We start from the raw sequence: 19,366 nt of genomic DNA, 5'->3' as shown, positions 1-19,366 counted from the left end.
CAGCTCAGGTCATGATCCTAGGATCCTAGGATCCTGGGATCGAGCCCCACATCGGGCTCTCTGCTCAGCAGGGAGCCTGCTTCCTCCTCTCTCTCTGTCTGCCTCTCTGCCTCCTTGTGATCTCTGTCTATCAAATAAGTAAATAAATCTTTAAAAAAAAAAAAAAAAAGAACTGGCTGACAGATTGGGACAAAACTTGGTCAGATATTTGTTTTCATGATGCCCAAGAAAAAAGTATAGTGAATGAAAAAAGAGGATATGAAAATGGGAGAAAGGGGAGTCAGGTTCCCTTCTCTCCGGGTGTTAGGACTCCCATCAGAGTAATCCTTCTGGCCCAACTTGTACTGCCCTGGGAAGAAAGGGCTTCCTTCAGAGATGAGTTTGATAGAATGAACTGGACATGTGTAACTCGTCCCTTCTATCCCTTCTGTTACCAATCTGTGAAACTGCCTCCTCCAGAGAGCATGCATTCTAAACGGCTTTCTCTCATGATGTAAAAACTCTAGATTCTAACAACCCACCCATTCATAGCCAAATTCATCCCTCTAATTGAGGGAGTTAAAATCAACTGATTTGTTTGCATAAACAAGCTATGTTCTTTAGTATAGGTATGTTTTAATATTCTGTCTCTTTTTTACATGACAATTTCATACCATTTCCTCACTTCAAACATTCAATACTCCCTCCCCTAACCCGACTGTTAGCTGATGTCTCAGCTTCCTTAGTTCCTGAGCACTTATGTAAACCCCCAGTACAATAATTACCAGCAAGGGAATCTACATGCTCTGCCTTACCACCTGTTCTCAAAGATGGTGTTCCTTTCTCTCTAAAGTCAGTGTCTTCCTTCATAGATTCTGTCTCCTTTTACCAACTGAAGCACACTGCTCCAGAAATTCATCCTTTCCAGCCTACATCATAATTTTTCACCTCATAGTAGCCCCTCTCCCTTAAGCACAACTTGTTCTTATTTCTCTCCCTCCTTTCCTTATTAGGTACCACCCCATTTCTTTGGATCCTTTTGCAACAATATGCTTTGAAAGTATTGTATAAACACACTTGCCTTCAGTTCTTCTTTTTCATTGTAAATTTATACCAGTGAGGCTTTTCGTGTGCCATGCATTCCCCTTCGTTTCCAGCCCTGGTCCTGGCAAGAGTTTGATGTTCTGGAAGAACCATATTGTCATTTATGAACTCCCTTTCAAGGAGGGAATCATGGTGGCCAAGAAGGACGTCCACACACCTAAAAACCCTGGCCAGTTAGAAGAGAATGTGTCCAAACTTCATGTCATGAAGGTCACACAGTTTCTTGAATCATGGGGTCCATAAAGGAACAGCTTGCTTGGGCATTTCTATCGGGAGTTTACCAAGGAAAGTATCCAGTATCTCTGTGATTACCTCCACCTGCCACCGGAGATTGTGCCTGCCACTCTGCGCTCCAGCCATCCTGACACTGGCAAGCCACAGCCCAAAGGTGTGGAAGGATAGCAGCCTGTAAGAATCACACAAGGGGAAGCTGACAGAGACACCTACGGATCAAGCGCTGTGCCCCTTGGTGCGAACAAGAGAGCAAAGGCTGGGGCTGTGTCGGTAACCGAATTCCGGTTAGAGGAGGATTTGGTCATAGATGTGATTAGCCACTTCACTAAAGTTGGAGGAGATTGTTTTTGTGTTGGATAAATCCATAGCCGGGAAGGGGGGAGGCTTTTCTCCCAACCACCTGCTAAAACCAACCTCCACATTGCTAAATCTAGTGGCCAGTGTTCAGTCCTTGTCTTAACTGATCTCTTAGCAGCATTTAATACAGATGATCACTCTTGCCTCCTTGATTCGTGTCAATCTCTGGACTTCCAGGGCACATCCCTCTCTTAGTCTCTCCCCACCCTGCTTCACTGATTTGTTCCTGCTCATTCTCCTTTGCTGGCTCAGGACTCCTATTGTTGGAGTGCACCAAGGCTTGGGTTTGGACCACTTCTCTTGTCTATTTGTATTCACTTCCTGATGACTTCATTCCAGTTTTTTGGTTTTCTGTCTGCATGCTAATGTGGTCTCCAGATTTGTATATCCAACTGCCAACATGACATCTCTGTTTAGATGACTAATAGAAACCTCAAACTCAACATGCGCAAAATAGAGCGATTGAATTTTTCCCAAACCTGCTTCTTTCACAGCCTTCTCCATCTCATTTAGTGGCAATTTCATCCTTTCAGTGCTCAGGCCAAAGACCTTGTAGTTGTTCTGGATTACTTTTTGTCTTTCACAACCCACATCTGATTCATCAGGAAAATCTGAATACTTCCACAGGGTTAGAATAGTTCATCAGATAGACAAGCATCAAAGAATACTTTGACATATGGAATCAATTAGGAATTTATTAATTCCCTTTTCATATTCTGTATGGAATTAAAATCAGTGGCAGATAAAGCAGTAGCAAGATATAATTTTGATTTATAGGGGGTTTTGTAATCAGGTAGACCTGGTTTCAAATGATACGAAATTTCTATTTGTCTAAGTGTGATTTTAGACAAGTTATATTTCTCTAAGACTTTGTTTCCTTATATGTAAACGAGGAATAGATACCTCCTTCAGAGAGTTTTATATAAGGCAACTCTGGCTTCCCTGTAATATCATTCAGTAAATAGCAACTGTTGAGCCCTTGTTCGTGCTCTTAATGAAAATAAAACAGGATAGTGATTGGCTTTGTCTTTCAAATGAAATTCTTGAAAAAAATAAAATTAAGGAAAAATAAAGTACTTGCTACCATGGCAACTGAGGCAGTAGACAGCTTAAAGAATAAGAAATGATAGTCTAAAGATTGCTTCAGTCTGCTTCACTGTTTTCACTCATATTGCCTTTGTTTTTGTAAATCCTATAATCTTTCTAATCTTAAACATGGGATTGTGAGTGGAGTGTCCATCCGTATAAATTGGGGTTTTTTTTAATGTTCTATTATTCCAAGATAGCTGTGATAACATTATCCTAAAAGCTCTTGCACAGAATTGATCACCATCATGCTTCTTCTCTTCCTGTTATCCTATCACTTAAACCTCAGTATCTTCTGAGATGGTATAAACAAAGTATATAAGATAAAGTGAACTATATGAAAGCACTAGGACATCTGCTTTGTTTGTTGGAACATGCCTTTCTTCTTTCTCTTTAATGTGGTATTTCTCCCAATACTCTGTGAATGTGTGACGGAGATAAGTTTATCTGTATGTGCATTTGAATGGGTGGATGTATGTAAGTTTACAGAGTTACTTTTTAAATCTATTTTTGAAACTGCTATTTTTTAGAAATCTATTTACTAAACTACTAGGCAGCAGCATTATTTAATACAAACAATATGGGTTGGTAGTTAGAATATGTGGATTTATGGACTATTTTTTAAAAATATTTATTTATTTATTTGAGAGAGAGAGAGTGACAGAGAGCAGGGGGAGGAGAGGGAGAGTGAACAGGGGGAGGAACAGAGGGAGAGGGAGAGGGATGAGTAGACTCCATGCTAAGCATGGAGCACAGTGTGGGGCTCAACCCCATGACCCTGAGATCATGACCTGAACCAAAATCAAGAGTCAGACGCTTAACTGACGGAGTCAGCCAGGAGTCCCTTTGCCAACAACTTGGCTGTTAACGTTCCAAGCAATGCACTCAGCTCAAACTTTGAATGTTCAGTATACCACTTATTAACTATAAGAATCTGGGAATTAGAGTAAGCATTTTTGAGTTCTCAGGACTAGTCAAAATGAGAAAATTACTATTAATATACCACTCATTAAAAGAGAGAAGCAAAGCAGCCAGAGGAAGATTTGTTTCAAGCATTTCCCAAATATTTATTGAATTCTTACTCTATGCCTTGCCTTGTGCTGGTTCTTGCTAGTGACAGACAAGGAGTTCTATATAAGACAACTTTTGCATAATAAGGACTCTTACTTCATCTCAGACTTTAGAGACAGATTTAAAAAAATAAAATAAAAATTTTATGTCAGGGACCAAGAATTTTTTTGTATCCTGATGCAGTAATTATGGTGTTAAGTAATAGAAGACATATTTGGAAACTGGACAGTAAATAAAATGGAAAACATAGATTTATCCAGAGTGGAAATGTTGGCCAGAAATCACTAAGAATTTTGCCGATTTCTAGGGAAAAGTGAAACTTAATATTGAAAGTGTACTATGAGATAGAGCATGTAGGGCGTAACCATGTTTAAGTTCAACATGTAATAGTCTATATGTAGTTCTCATGCCATAAAATGGACCCAATTTTCTCAACTCACTTTATTTCTGTTTATAAAAGTCAGAACTCAGAAACTCTTCTGGTATTATAAAAATTTTAACTATGTGGGCATCTGTTATTCCTAGTGGTAGATGAAGAATTAATGTCCTATCATAGAACTTTAATGTGATTTTTTAATAAAAATAGGCTAATGACATATATTTTAGAACATGAGATAAATTTAACAAATTTAGTAAAATTATTGTGTCATAGAATTATAAGGTTCTAATCCATCAGTATTTTTTCTGTTAAAAGAACAAAACAAAACTCAAGCCTGAAATTCATACTTCATGTTTTTAATTTAAGCATGAAGATGCATATGGGCAATTATAATACGTATAAGTATTTGTTAAAAATGCCGTTCAAGCAAAGAGAAACCAAAGTGCAAAGAAGAGTGAGTATGAAAAGAACATACCATTTAAAAATTTTCTAATTTGAATTTTGAAGACAATATGTATGTAGGTGTGTTTTTGCATACATATGTATGTATAATGCACACAAAAATACATATATGGGTATATAAACACATCTACATACATGCCTGTATCTAGATATGTATAAAAGTTTTATGAGATTATGTTAAAAAAAAAACTCGAGTGTATTATCATCAAGAGGTGGATTAAAGGCAAATTTAGTATTTTTATCTTGTTTTAAATAGAACTTTTAAATTTCAGTATGCTTCATTTGTGTTGATTTCTTTAGTCTGAATGACTGCAAATCTTGAGGGATCACAAAGGATTCTAAATATTGTCTTTATTTGAGACTCCCTCAGTGAATGGTTAGGTAGCTAAGAAATATCTCCTGAACTCAGAAGAAAGTCTTTGAGGTATTAGAAGTTTTGTTTTGTTTGTTGTTTTCTAATTGGAACCCTGCAATGTGAGATCTCACAGCTAGAACTGATGATACTTCTTGGGTGGAGTATCTCATTGGCTTGCTACAGATGCAGTGTGTCCTCTCACTTCACCTGCCTGTCATCTCTTTTAACTGTAACAGGTGTCTGATACTTCACTACCCCTCAGTAAAAAATTTGTTGAATAAATGAATGAATAAATGAATGAGTGAGCAAATCCTACAAACTTGTGTACAACCAGCTGTGACTGTCAGGAAGGAGACTCAGAGATAGGGTGTAAAAGTAAACTTAGAGTGTTGGCTCTCTACATAGGATCATCTTTTCTGAATCTTGTAGAAGTCATGATGTGAAGAGAAGGAAGCAGATATAGTTTGAAGTGCATAAATACAAATATATATTTAGTAGATAGATAAGATAGATAATCTAGCTGACAGTGTGTACCTAACTAGCTTCCACATGCCATCCATATGGATCTCTGGGATGTATTGCCCATCTGGACTGCAAATTTCACTCCATCTGGCATGACTTCTAACTGAATGCTTGGCTAGAAAACGCTTTGTTATCCTATAGTGTGATGGTGTAAATTGTAGTGATATCTCTCCTCCTTTTTCTCCTCTCCTCCTTCCTCCCTTCATTTTTCTCTCTCTCTCCTTACTCTTTTTTGTCCAATATGGCATTTTCTTTCCCCTCTGAGGGTTTATCAGGAACTAAGAGCAAATGAACAGCCCTTTCAGTATATTTCTTTAATTCTTCAAATTCTTATCACTCTAACAAATTTTCAAATTTCTTATCCAATACACATAAATGAACAAAAGAAAAGATGTATTGAATTGCTTGTCTTGAAGCAGACTATATCTAACAGTTATTTGTTTAAAAAGTCATAGTGAAGGGCTATGAAAAATAGGTGAGCTGAATCTTTCTGATAGTATATGAAATAGTAGCCTCTAATGTATTTTTTTTGAAGTTTTTATAAAATCAAGCTGATAGCATACATTTCAGAAGGCTTAGGAGTAATTATTCTTAGAGGCTGAGGGGTATATTAGATGACTTCTGGGAATCTTCTCTGTAAATTTAAGAACAAGAGTCTGGCTTCAGGATTTTATTTTACCCATTTTTAAGAAAGTGTAATTGAGTTATCCTTTTACTTTTTCATCTTCAGTTTCTTTCTGTAAAAATTCAAGTGGTTGAGACAGCTGGATTTAAACTTTCTAGAGTTCATATTCTTAATTTATCTCTCCTGAGAAAAGATATACCTTGAGAGATTTTGGGGGTGGTCTGAGTGTAGTAATTGAAATGGACATATTATTTACTCTTTATATGATTGGTAGACATTGCCCATAATCTAATGACTGCTACCATAAGCCTATTAAATTTTGTTTCACATAGTAATACTGTATTCTTTAGTTTTACTTTCAAGTTAATACTTAAAATAGTCTTATTATAAATTGAACTCAGTCAAACTAAGAATGAAGTTTCTTGACAAGCCAAAAAATCTTGGAAAGCTATTTGGGAAATTTAAGAAAGATGTCAAAATATACTAACCAAAAGTATGAAAATATGTCTCTACATTTCATATATTTCTTGAGAGAAGAATGTTCTAACTTTACTTGATTTCAGAGAAATAGGGTGTTAACCAGATTAAGTCTCTTTACTAATTTCACTTGAGAAAATGTTTACATATGAAAAAACACAGGTAACACAGTTACCTCATATGCCCTGAAATGTTTTCAGCCATATTTCCCCAAACATTCCATGACATCTTGTATCTTTTCATGCTTTGAACCTTCTCTTCAGATAGTCTTCAACCTCCTGCTCTTGCTAGCGTCACTTTAATACCCCTTGAGTTAGGTGCTTTTGAGATGAACACAATCTCCTTTATGTTGTCAGTCATTAGCACTTAATAAGCTGTATTTCAGTTGTCTTGGTAGTTGACAACCTCTTACTTACAACCTCTTGGTAGTTGTCCTTCCCACCAAATTTAAAGTTCATTTTAGGACAGAGACTGGATCTTTTACATTTATTACTCTGTGGCCTAGAAATGGTGCCAGACTTCTATAGCCACAATGGACGTATCCTTTCAATTTTCAGACATGGACACCACCTTCACTACTGCTACCAGGCAGAGAAATAAAGTTGAGTTGTCTTCAAATAAGCCCTCAGAACAATGACATACTGTCATTATCATATATAGCCCATTTAGAAAACAAAAATTTGGGAAGGAATATGTATTTTGACAATTTCTACAACATTTAGAATAAGCATTGTATTTAAAATAATTATATATTAATACTGTTTTTCCTTCCAGCTTCTTTCAACATTAATTCATACTGCCTTCTTTCCCTTCTCCTCACAAAAACTATGGAAAAGAAAAACTTGTACTCTGCTTGGCCAAAAGCTTCAGAATTCCTTACTTTAGCAAGGATGCAAATTCAGCAAATATGTGAGATTATACCAGGAAGATGTAATAGTATACCAGAAATATTTGATTTATTGGCCTCTCTAAATAATAACAAGAAATCTAGTGAATTCTCTGGTCTATATTATATCAGAACCATTTAACAGATAAGCATAAAACTTATGGAGATTTTATTTGCATCATAATAATCCATTTGGAAAAAAAAAATTCCCTTAAAGCTTGTGTTCTCAAGAACCTTCACAGTTGCTTTTGAGACATTATTTCCACTAATAGCTCTTTGAGGAGCATGACTTACATGGCCCCGTTAACCATAGGAGGAAATGTGATCCTAACATATATCTTTGAGTGGGGAAAAAATAAAAAAAAAATTTACATAGATCACTGATTACCAAAGCCAGTATGTATATTTATTTGTTTTATTTAATTTGAGAATCAGTGAATCCCATGCAGGCTAAAAAACCAGAAGGGGGAAAAAAAAGATTATTTTGAAAAATACAGTAATATGGCTGCTTAAATAATCATGAAAAAATAAAACGTGACTTCTCAAATTGCAGTGGTAGAGTATAGTTAAGGTGACTAATGGTTTTAGCAAATAGGTAATTTATACAGGAGAAAAAAAATTGTAAAAACATAACAGTCATTTGAGTGCTCAAAAAGCAAATGGATGGGAACACATCAAAGGGAAACAGGAGCCAATCTAAAGGAACTCTCTGTGGCCAAAACTGGGACTATTTGAGTATCAAAATAAATTATATTGTGTTGTATTATAACCCCAAGTATAAAATAAATATACATGAGTCCATCTGATACAAGTAAATGATTGAAAAAATAACTGTAGATGAGGCAAATCTTCTCTACAGAAGAATTCTATTTAATACATATAAACACTACCCTTCTCCACAAAGTAAAGCCTAATTTGACCACTTTCTGTCACCTCTTTGAGGATCTACTAAACTTAGTGGCCAACTTCCAATGGATAGAGAGTATGGAAAGGAAAAATAGTAACTTTACAGTAGAGAAATCTGGCAAACACCACCTTGTCAAGTGATGGTTAGTATTGTATGTGGATATCATGTACTCCCATAATGATGTCATGAGGTCACTTCATTAATATCATATGATGAGAAGGACACTTTACCCCTGTGGTATGTACAGCCCGTAGCCCAAGTCTAATCATGAGGGAAACATCAAATAAAATTAATATAGGCATCGGAGCAGGAGAGCTTAGGGGATGCTTGGCCAGTACTTGATGGTCCTCTAAAGACTGTCAAGATCATGAAAAACTAGGAAAAGCTGAGACGGTGTCACAGATCAGAGGAACTGGGGAGACATGGAAACTAAGTAAACATTATACTCTGGATTGGAACTTAGAAGAGAAAAGAGACATTAATGGAAAGACTAGTGAAATCCAAGTGAAGTCTGGAGTTTATTTGATAATAATGTGCCAATATTATTTAGTTTTGACAAATGCACCGTAATAATGTAAGATGTTAGCAGGGAGATTGGGCGAGGGATATATGGGAACTCTCTTTACTAGCTCTCCAGGTTTTCCATAAATTTAAAATTATTCTCAAATTAAACATTTGTTTAAGACTTATCTTCTGGTTTATTTAGCAGTTTGCTGGGTAAATAACTACCTACTTGCTGAATTTACCAGAATGTGGGACTCCTATCTAAGGAATCCAGAATCATTTTTCTGCTTCTTCCTCATTGATATTATAAATCTGAGTCATAATTGGAATAAAGATATAAATGAATAATAAGTTAAATTTTGAGAGCCTGTCGCCATCATGTTCTTTTTATAGGCTTCCGGTTCAAAGCAGGTGGTTCCTGGTTCTTAATTATGTGTAACTATGCCATCTTAGATACATTCACAAAGACACTGCTTTTGGCTCATTCTCATCTCTGTTCTCTTGAAGTCTCCACCTTTGAACCATGTGTAAATGGAGCATTTATTTTTACTTCTAAAAAGTGTAAAGTCATCTGAATATGATCTTTTATACAGACTGAATACTTTGTGTTAAAAGACATAAAAAATGAACATGATTTGCGGTGTAGTCTAGATCTTTGCAGTTAGTGCTTTTAGATACTGAGTTAAAAATCTTCATGTATCTAAAAGATTTTTTAATTTCTTGTTTTTTATATATGAGAGATAAAGTTTTGATTTTTTTTAAAAAACAACTGTATTGGACTTCCTTAGTCATTAATTATGAAACTTACTGATTTTTGTGTTAAAATGAGGGAAGGAGAGTAATAATTATGCCCATGTTGTGATGTTCATTAAGAGTTCAGAAAAGTAGAAATAGTTAATGCATTTTACTTGATAATGTTTCTAGTATTAAATAGCTTTACTGAATCATATGCCTGGAGCCTCTGTGTTCTAGCCAGCTATAATATGCTTTGATCTATAAATGTAAAAAGAACTCTTCGTTTTAAATGAAAAGGATTTGTACAAAAGTCTAAAATCTTGTTGAAAAGACTGGGAGTAACAAAGAGATTTGGAAACATACAGAAATACGAGTGATAGAACAAGAATTTGTACTAAATACGGCTTTAAGCAGCATAGGAAACATGCTTCAGGTTAGTCAGAAGAGGTCCTCTGAATTACACTGTGCACGCTTCCCTGAAATGAAACTGTATGTTATTGGTTAACCAGGATATTTAGCATAATCACTCTGCTAGACTGTGGTGGAGGGAGGTGATTATCACTGAGAACAGATGGGCAGGTCCACAGCACTGCCAGATTCTGCACAAGCTCCATTTATTGTTGGTTCTTGCTTTTCCCCTTCTGTGTTTTAATTTAAAAAAAAAAAAAAAAATTATATGTTTTAAAGAACTAGCTGCACAAAAGGTCAGTGGCTGATAATCTTTCAGCTTAGATTTCAGACGCAGGAGAAAGATTCAAAATGCTGTCACTGTGTATCTATGAAGGATGGGGCAGATTTCATTTTACCCTCTAGCCTCCCTCAATGCATGCACGGATTTATCTGTACGCTAAGCTCTCTGCTCTGCATCTGTAGCACCTTGTGGATTATATTGTCTCTGTGATCAGAAATGATTTTCTCGGATATGAACACCGTTTCTGGCTCCCCTAAAGTGCATCCTCCTAATGGGACCCGGTTTTACACTTTTCAAGTAAGTGTATTTTAAATGGCTTCACTACTTAGGAAGTTAATGTATAGTCAAACTTTCAATAAAGGGAAATAGAAGCAAAGGAAAACTGCAAAGTGTGAAAGTGTTAAAGAGGATGTAAGAAATGGATAATGTGCATGCCAGTTTAATCTATTTTTTTAAAAAATATGGAAATAGGATGGCATTAGGATTCTCTGTATTCAAGCAAAATAATAATGAACACTTAATTTTCACAGGGATTTTAAAATTTGCTACTGTATCATCTTTGAGGGTTTATGAGATGTGTGTCCTGATATTGTTATTTATGGCTGTCATATGGTGGACATTACAGAGTTACTTCTCTTACATATCACAGGGAGAATAGAACTAAGGGACGTATTATGGAACTTTGAAAACTGTCTCCTCTGGGCTTAGAAAAACATTTTATATTGCATACATAGTTGAACAGAATTTCTATTATTTAATTTTGTTACACATGCAGTATATAAGTAATCACTAATATAAGAGGCTTAAATACCACATTTATACTTTACAATTTGAGGTAAAGTAGAAACTCATTAAGATGGAAGATTTGGTGTTATCAAAAAGTCAGAATGATTTATAATATAAATATAAACGTGAGTTACAAGCTGTTACCTACTAAATGTGTTTCGGTTCCCCGTGAATAAATCAGCCATCAATCTAGAAAATGGTTAAGTCTAAACTAAATTAGATTCTTCCTCATTTTTCTCCTCAAACTGCATCTTTTAGTACTAAGGTTTACTTTGCAATTCACTCATATCATCATTACATGAAAAGGGAAAATGAACCTTCTTCTCTCTGTGTGTTTTACTTTATGTGAAAAGAAACAGCCTAGCACTTATTTATTTTAGCTATATAGTTATAATGTTCTGAGAAAAATATACATAAAGACCTAGAGAATTAATACAGTAGAGGTAGTCAGAATTGTTTTAAAAGAGAGCTCTGAATAAATGCACATCTGATTTATTAATGTCTTTTGCCTTTGCAAACTATAAGCAGCAAATATAATTACTCCATCTCTCTCCGCTTTTCTACTTCTATTTTTAATCCTGTTGCCTCTCCTGCTTTACACCGATGTCTACTGATAGTGCAAGTCTGTGCTGTTTCAGAATATATTCACTTCCCAGTGGCGATCTGCTTATTGTGGCAGTGACTCAAAATGCAAGTGCCCCAGGGCTGTTCTGCAGAATTATTACTTTTTTTTTCTCCTTCGTACACTGAGATATAAACACTCTTTACAATATCCTGTAGTCTGGCTCTTTGGGGCAGCTTTTGACATTAGGTATTCTAGTTCAGTCTCTTCAAGTTTAAGGGTCAGTAAATTCCATATGCTCAGTCATGACACAGGCTTTTTACAATTCCTTCAGTAAAGATCTTGCTGACACCTTTCTTGGCAGGTGATTGTCTTTGAAAACACAGTGGAATGATTTTTAAGCACTTTTTTGTTGCTGATGTTATAATGATTCGTGTAAAAGCTAGGAATTTGGTAAAATAGAAAGGTTGATAAATATGAACTCTATTCCACATTTTGAATTCATAAAGTGGTATTTGTTCCTGACATTTATGATGACAGGCAATGGATATTTAACTTTTTGTTGCTATTGTTTGTTTTTGTTTGTGGTAGAAGAGAAGGAAGAAAAACAAAATAATTTTTAAAGCATGGAAGGTAAAGATTTATAAAAGTTGACTCTTGGCTTTTCTTTTCAAAGGGCAGAATTGGACATGATTATTTTTCTTCTTTATATGTGTTAACCTATTTTAAGGCAATATGTTTTCTTTGGTTGAAATACTGTTATAAGAAATGAGATGCTGTAGAAGTTATAGACCATTTCTCAAAAAAAAATGTGTCTTTGAAAATGATGAGTTAAATTTCAAAAGTGGTTCTCATTATGGAATGACATAAATGCGTCTCAGAAATGATTCTGCATCAAGGAGCTGAGATTTTAATGCTTACTTTCTTAAAGTTATTTTAGCACGAAAGTTAACATATGCAAAAACATTTAAGATAGCTTAGAATGAATAATGTTGAGTTTCAGTTCCATCTTCTTATTAAATGTTCAAACTATCCTGTCATTTTTGTTGCGATTTTACATTACCAAATTTTAAGAGTAAGAATTAAAATGTATTTGACCTGAACAGTTCAAAGGTAACAAGGCAACAAAATAAGCTGAAGGATATTTTAATTACAAGACTTTCATTGCATTTTAATTTATTCAAATGTATTCATACTTGCACATACACATGCAAATATGGTTTTTGTATAGACTATCTAACACTTAAATTAATTCCCTTATATGTGAGATCTCATTTCTTTATTCCTATGCATACGTGTATCTGCCCTTTCTTTTCTTTCTTTCTTTTTTTTTTAAATTCAGTGGTTCGTGGATCCTGGATGATGCCAAAACTCAGTCTGCACTATATGTTTAGTGAATTATTTATCACCAAAAATCATGTTGTAGAATGTAGTTGCCCAGGCAAAAATTGAGATTAAATAGCACTATAGAAGAAAAAATTGATTAACATGTTTGTATGCATCAGAACTGCCAATTTATGGTGCTCAAATTTGTATAAATGGGAAAGCTTCTTTAAAACAAAATTAAATAGATATACTATACATATGAAAGTAGTAAGTTCTTCTTAACTTTATGTCCATAAAAATGATGCCCCATTATCATTTCACTTATATTTTTGCAAATAAAGCCATCTATATGCTTTATTAAATCTCTAGATTGGCTAATCATGACTTAATGTATGAATACTCCCAGAGGTATTGGTGTCCAACACACTACCCCTCATTTCCTAGAGATTTTAATATCTTTACCTAGTAGTTTTCAGACTGTATCCGCACAGCCCTGAAGTTTCATGAGTTTGTCAGTAGTTGCTAGAGACATACACCCTGAGGCTCTTAATGTTTCCTGATTCCATATTAACTAGTTTTATTCATTGGAGCTCTATGCAAGTTTTATGAACAATAAAGCAAACAGCATGGTGTTATTCAAAACAGAACAAAATGAAGGTTGCAAACTGCTTCCTCCAGCCAAAGGAATTTAGTTTTGATGGGAACAACTTTGTCTGTTGAATCCACAGAGGAGTTTTTTCTGTTTAGAATACATTTCTTTGCCATTTACTCCTAGCATCAGTAACATTAACTGCCAGGACTGTATGGGTGGTTGACTTTGTTGCTCCTGGGACCCACAGAAAAGAAAATACGGCAACCTAACGATCCCTGGTTTTACGTTTAAAATACTTCAGGTATCCCCTGTCCTTAAAGGATAAAGTCCATCTCTCTCGCTTGGCATAAAAAACTCTTCATGGTCTGGAGCACATGTGACATACTGCTTTACTTGTTTTGCTTTCCCAGAATGTTGTCTGTATGCTTCTGCTGTCTTTGCCTCTTCACTCAACCTGCCCATTGGTCAGTTTTGTTTTGTTTTGTTTTTTAACTTGAAGACCCATCTCAAATGCCATCTCCTCTGTGATCCTTTACTCAGACACCTCATTTCTGCAGGCTGTATGAAGTGCCTTCTCTTTGTTCCTTTGCCTATCTGTACCATTGCTGATGCCCTTATCATGTTTTGTTTTAGTCCCCAAGAACATTTTATTAATCTATGTCCCTAGGACATCATGGATACTGCCAATATCTCTGTTTAATAAGCTGGGGGGATATATGAGATAGCTAAATGGTTAAAATGTGAAAATTTAAAACAATCAGCAACAAATATTTTTTTCAGACTACACAGTTGGTGAGGCCTAACTATGTATTATTAAAGAAATTATCTAAAGATAGATAAAGGTCAATTTAATACTAAGCTTTTGTGTACTGCAGTTGGATTCTTCAAAATCAAATATGGATACATGAGTAATCAAGGAAAATCTTTAATTTTATTATTTTTAAAATATGCTTTTATGGCAGCTAGACAAAGTCTCTTTGAGATATTTTTTCTTTATATCTCTTTTGCATTCCTTTTTCCTTTCCTTTTTTTTTTTTCATATTTTATCAAGAGAGTTAAAATTTGAGTGGTATCTAGATTTCCCATTCAGCAAATAGGATTAGCACCTGAAATATATAGAACACTAAAGGGCAAGCTGAACATCTCAATTGCATGAAGAATTTCACTCAAAAAGAATTTCACTCAAAAGGATATTACTGGTATGTAGTATGGGGCATCATATCTTTGCTATCAAATGAAGTTGAGGTAATTCTGGCTTTTTAGCAAAGAAACAGATCTTTAAAATATTCTATCCTTTTGGTACTACCTAGGAGTCCACTGTTATTTTTCTATTATTGGGAGTACATTCTGTTGATAATTTTGAAATGCACTGTAAGTATCTAGCAGAATTCTTGACACATGTTAGATGTTTAAAAAAAATAAAAAAGAAATAAAGGAAAATTAGCCTTAAAGAGAAAAGAAAGACTCCCTGTGGCTCTGGAGTTACATGGTAATATAGGCAGAGGTCCCCAGGCAAAGGAGAGAATTGAGATTTTTTTCTGGCATCCAGGTGTATGCAGTCATGATTGTGAGTGGTAGAGATACGCAAGAGATGGTTCAAGCAGGTAGACCAGCACATTCAAAAGTACCAACTGGTGTGTGGGAAAGGCAAAGTTTAGTATAACTGGAACATAAACTGAAGATGAGAAATGGTTAAAAGTGAAGTGTGCAAACTCTAGAATAAAAGATAAATTTGCATGTTATCCTCAGGGATCTTGGTCTTGGTATTTAGGGATTTTTCAGAGAGAATTGACAGGCTTGGATTTGCTGTTTAGTTAGACTATTAGATTGTGCCATGGTTTGGTGACAGGACTAAAGCAGAGAGAACAATTCAGTAGCTTTCAAAAAAATTCAGACGAATTTTTATGATTTCCCTGCATTATAGCTAAAAATAAACAAAAGACTGGTACTCAAACTGACAAAACAAACAAACAAACAAAACAAAACTGGTGCTTACAAAAGGTTTTCAAAGAGTTGTTAATAATGCAGAGAGTAAGTGATGAAGTTTCTGTCTGAATTTGAGATTGTGGAACCTCAAAGGCTGTGTTCTCCCCTATTTTCTGCTGCCTGTAGTGTTGATGATTAAATATATTAGCAAAAGTATTCCAAGCTACAGGATTTCCAACCTCAATGATCTATTGATTTATAAATATAGAAGAATGTACTCCACCACTTCAAAACAATGTACTGCTGCCTCATTGCGTTGTTTAATTTAAGGCTTTCATTTGGTTCTACCTCCTTATTTTATCTTTATTGACACAACATCCTCCTAATTGGAAAGATATTTTTATAGTAACCAAATTGTTAATAAACTTCCATCTTGGAGTTGCACTGAAAGACAAAAAGAGAAATTGAGGGGAAATGCTCTCCTAAATACACACTTGTGCTGGTTTAAAGATGCCCTGTACATCTTTAAACCTGTGAGACCAGCCAAGGGAATCAGTGAATAGCCCTTGGAACTTCACATAGGAAATCATAAGTCTTTGACCTGCAGAGGTTTCTGCTTAATGGAAATATGGTGGACTATATATTTTGTGAGACCAAAAATTGTGTCATTCTTTTCACTGTTAAATCACTAGCACCAAGCAGAGTGCCTGGCGTACAGCCATGATTAGCAAATAGATATTGAATTAATTTGCATATTGCTCCTCCTCATCATATAGGCATTACTGATATTCTGATACAGAATGACCTCCTCATAGGAACACATAGATGCTTGTAAGATTCCCAGGCTGAGATCCACAAATACATTTCACTTATATTTAGCTAAAATAGCTACATTTTTCAGGTAATGTCTGGAGGGGAGGGCAACTGGAAGTAAGGAAATGATTCAGGGTGTTCCTGAGATAAGCCTTTCACACACCAGGTACAGTGTCCAGTAGTTAGTAAGGGCTCCATGACCAGCAGCTGCAACAGCAGAAGCAGTAAAGTTGGGGTCCAGGAACCACACTGGAGGTGACAAGGATGAGCCAAGAGAAGTTAAGCATGAGGGAAAAGCTAGTAAGAGATAACATTCAAAAGAATTTATTAACTTACAAAATATAAGACACAAAAGAGGATGAGGCAAGATTACCTCGAAAATTTCTAATGAGGGAGCGAGGGAAATGGAGGAGGAACAGCTTTGAAAAACAATATATTTATTTTCGTTTTGGACAGATTGAGTAGACAAGTTGGAAACACAAGCTGGGTTCTCAGGAGAGAGGTCTGAGAAGTAGACATAAATGTGGAAGGCATCTGCTTACAGTGGAGGGGCAGCTATGGAAAGGGATGAGATGACCTTGGCAAAGAATGAAGAGAGTGGGGCAGATGGGGCAGGACACAAAATCCTTGGACACTTTCACCTACCCAGAAGTATCATCAGTTTGATTTATGTGTGCTTGGTTTATTTCATAAACATGTTTTGGAAGCTTTTTCCTAATCGAACCTTGAATATCACCCTTGAACCCAATTCAAGTTAGAATTTTTGTGTTTGCTTTCTTTTGTAAATGCATTTTGATAGCTAACATTCCCTTCAAACCCCCTCTTTGAATGTCATCTCTGAACCTTAATTTGAGTTAAATCCTCCTCTTCTTACGTTTCCATAAAGTAATTAATGTATGTCTTTTGTACCATTTATTATACTGCTTGTAGTTTTTCACATATCTCTAAGAATGGTCTGTAAACTCTTGGAGATGTATTTTAGTTAACTATTTATATATTTTTATTGACACTTAGCCTAATGTCTGTCAAACAGATGTTGTCTATATATTTTGAATGAATGAATGAACTCATGTTTGAGACTGCCCAAAATTAATTCTCATCTGTTAATTCATTAAATCATTTAACACACCTTGTTGAAAATTCCCATTATGCCAAACTTTAATAATGGTGAGCAAAACACCTAGTTTCTGCACTTAAAAATCTTGGAATTGCCTCAAGTTATCCAAAAGCCACAGTAGTACATTATTTGGTGCCCTAAAGTAGAGAGAGAAAAATGCTTTGACTTGAGAGGTACATAGAGATAGTATTGTTATGACTTGTAAATTTAATTAATTTTATTTCCAAATCTACTTTTAGTTTTAGTTCATGGTTAACTTTTCCAGTGTTACCATATTGGTAGCAATAAAATTACGTAGTAGTTAAGATCATGTCCTTTGAAATTAAACACAGGATTCAAAGCCAAGTTCCACCATTTATGGGAGTGTGACTATAAGCAAATAGAATCATTTCTGTGTTTTCCCTTCACTTGACTATTATAAAAGAATAACTCTTGAGGTCATTATGAATGGTAGATTATTTATGAAATCTTGTGTGAAGTATTTCCTTCTGATAAAGATGGTCCTCAATCAAGATTAGCCCTTGTTGTTTTAATTATTAACATATTTTCCAAATAATAGCATAATTTATTTTATAAGTGATCTTTTTCCTTTTGGCTTATTTTAAATTTAGAAAATTTTAACGCTGAGAGACTCTATTTACCATTTTAAATACTTAAAGGAGCTTATCAAAATATATTTCATTAACTTTCCAAGATCTTAATTTTATATAAAATACTTTTGTGTTTATAGAATGTAAACTTTTGGAGCATTGATACTACATATCCTTTTGAAAATATACTTGGGTTCCTTTTATGAATACATTTTGTATTTTCAAAATGTATTTTGTAAATTTACTTTGAAACTTACCTTACATTTTCATTATGGCTTATTATCATCTACAGTTTTGCACACATGCAAATGTAGATTTCAAATCATCAGTTTATGAAACTGGCTAATTTAGTATCAAATTTAAAATATCTAAAAATTAAAAGAGAGCATCTCACTTTGTATATTGGGTGCCCTATACAATATTTAAAGATCTAAAATAGTTATGTTCCTGGGAGCCAGGAAGAATCAGTGCTATTATTGGCAACAAAACTGTCTGAGAATTGCTGAGCATCTCAAAAATAATTAGGCATTTTAGCAATACTAAAAAGTGTACAATTTTTTAAAGAATTCCACAAAATGATGTGTTCTTAGAGTTGGCAAAGTTAAATGGAATATGCCATTAAAAAATAAATGAATGTAACCTAGTTCCTATAGCTTAAAATTTCAGTTTCAGTTATATTGGTGAAAAAAATACAGATGATTCATAGGAAACAGCATTATACTTATTATTGGTTCTCTATCAGATATAATCAGTGCAAAAGTGACAGCTCTGAACTACAGTGTAATTTTACACTGTTACCTATTATAATTTCCTTTTATCCTGAATTTTTGTTTTTCATATTGAGCACAGGATTAATCTGCTCTTTCTAGGAAGGTCTATCTTTGGTTATGTTAGGCCTACAAGAAGCCACAGGTGTATTTTGATTCATGTTACAGAGAAGCTAAAAGAGGAAACCTTGCTTGAAATTGTAAAAGATGTTGTCATAAAATAATATAAATTTATAATATTTGAAGAATTATACCTTTTCATTGTTTAACTATGTTATTTGTTTTAATACCATTTTGTTTAGATGTTAAAATATTGAATGCATAAAGAACCAAATGTTTTAACAAGAACATAATGCAGTTCAAATAGTTGCAAACAGATTTCCTTCATTCATTCTTTTCACTTATTAATAATTTAAGAAGTGGTCAATATTTTGAGGAGCAATTGTTTCAGGAGGTAGCAGATCAAAATAAATATTACCATAGAGAATCTCTCACAATACACTGACTTTGTAC

The 19,366-nt window shown here is 34.6% G+C and overlaps 1 protein-coding gene across 16 annotated transcripts in view; it reads left to right on the top strand.

The window, feature by feature from the left end:
* The window catches only part of PPFIA2 (PTPRF interacting protein alpha 2), a 497,227-nt gene that overhangs the window by 152,283 nt on the left and 325,578 nt on the right, over positions 1-19,366 (top strand). For 3 of the 16 annotated variants that reach the window (XM_059186437.1, XM_059186439.1, XM_059186435.1), the window contains exon 1: positions 10,285-10,671. The exons of 12 other annotated variants lie outside the window; for them this stretch is intronic. In XM_059186437.1, the coding sequence (XP_059042420.1) occupies positions 10,591-10,671 (81 nt within the window). In that variant the 5' untranslated portion in view covers positions 10,285-10,590. Of the gene's footprint in view, positions 1-10,284; positions 10,672-19,366 lie in introns of those variants that run through there. One more of the 16 variants, XM_059186436.1, reaches the window with a different exon arrangement.

This window comes from Mustela lutreola, chromosome 8 (assembly GCF_030435805.1).
Source record: "Mustela lutreola isolate mMusLut2 chromosome 8, mMusLut2.pri, whole genome shotgun sequence".
NCBI lineage: Eukaryota > Metazoa > Chordata > Mammalia > Carnivora > Mustelidae > Mustela > Mustela lutreola.
Note: the sequence above shows the minus strand (reverse complement) of the source record. Positions and strands in the feature narration are given on the sequence as shown.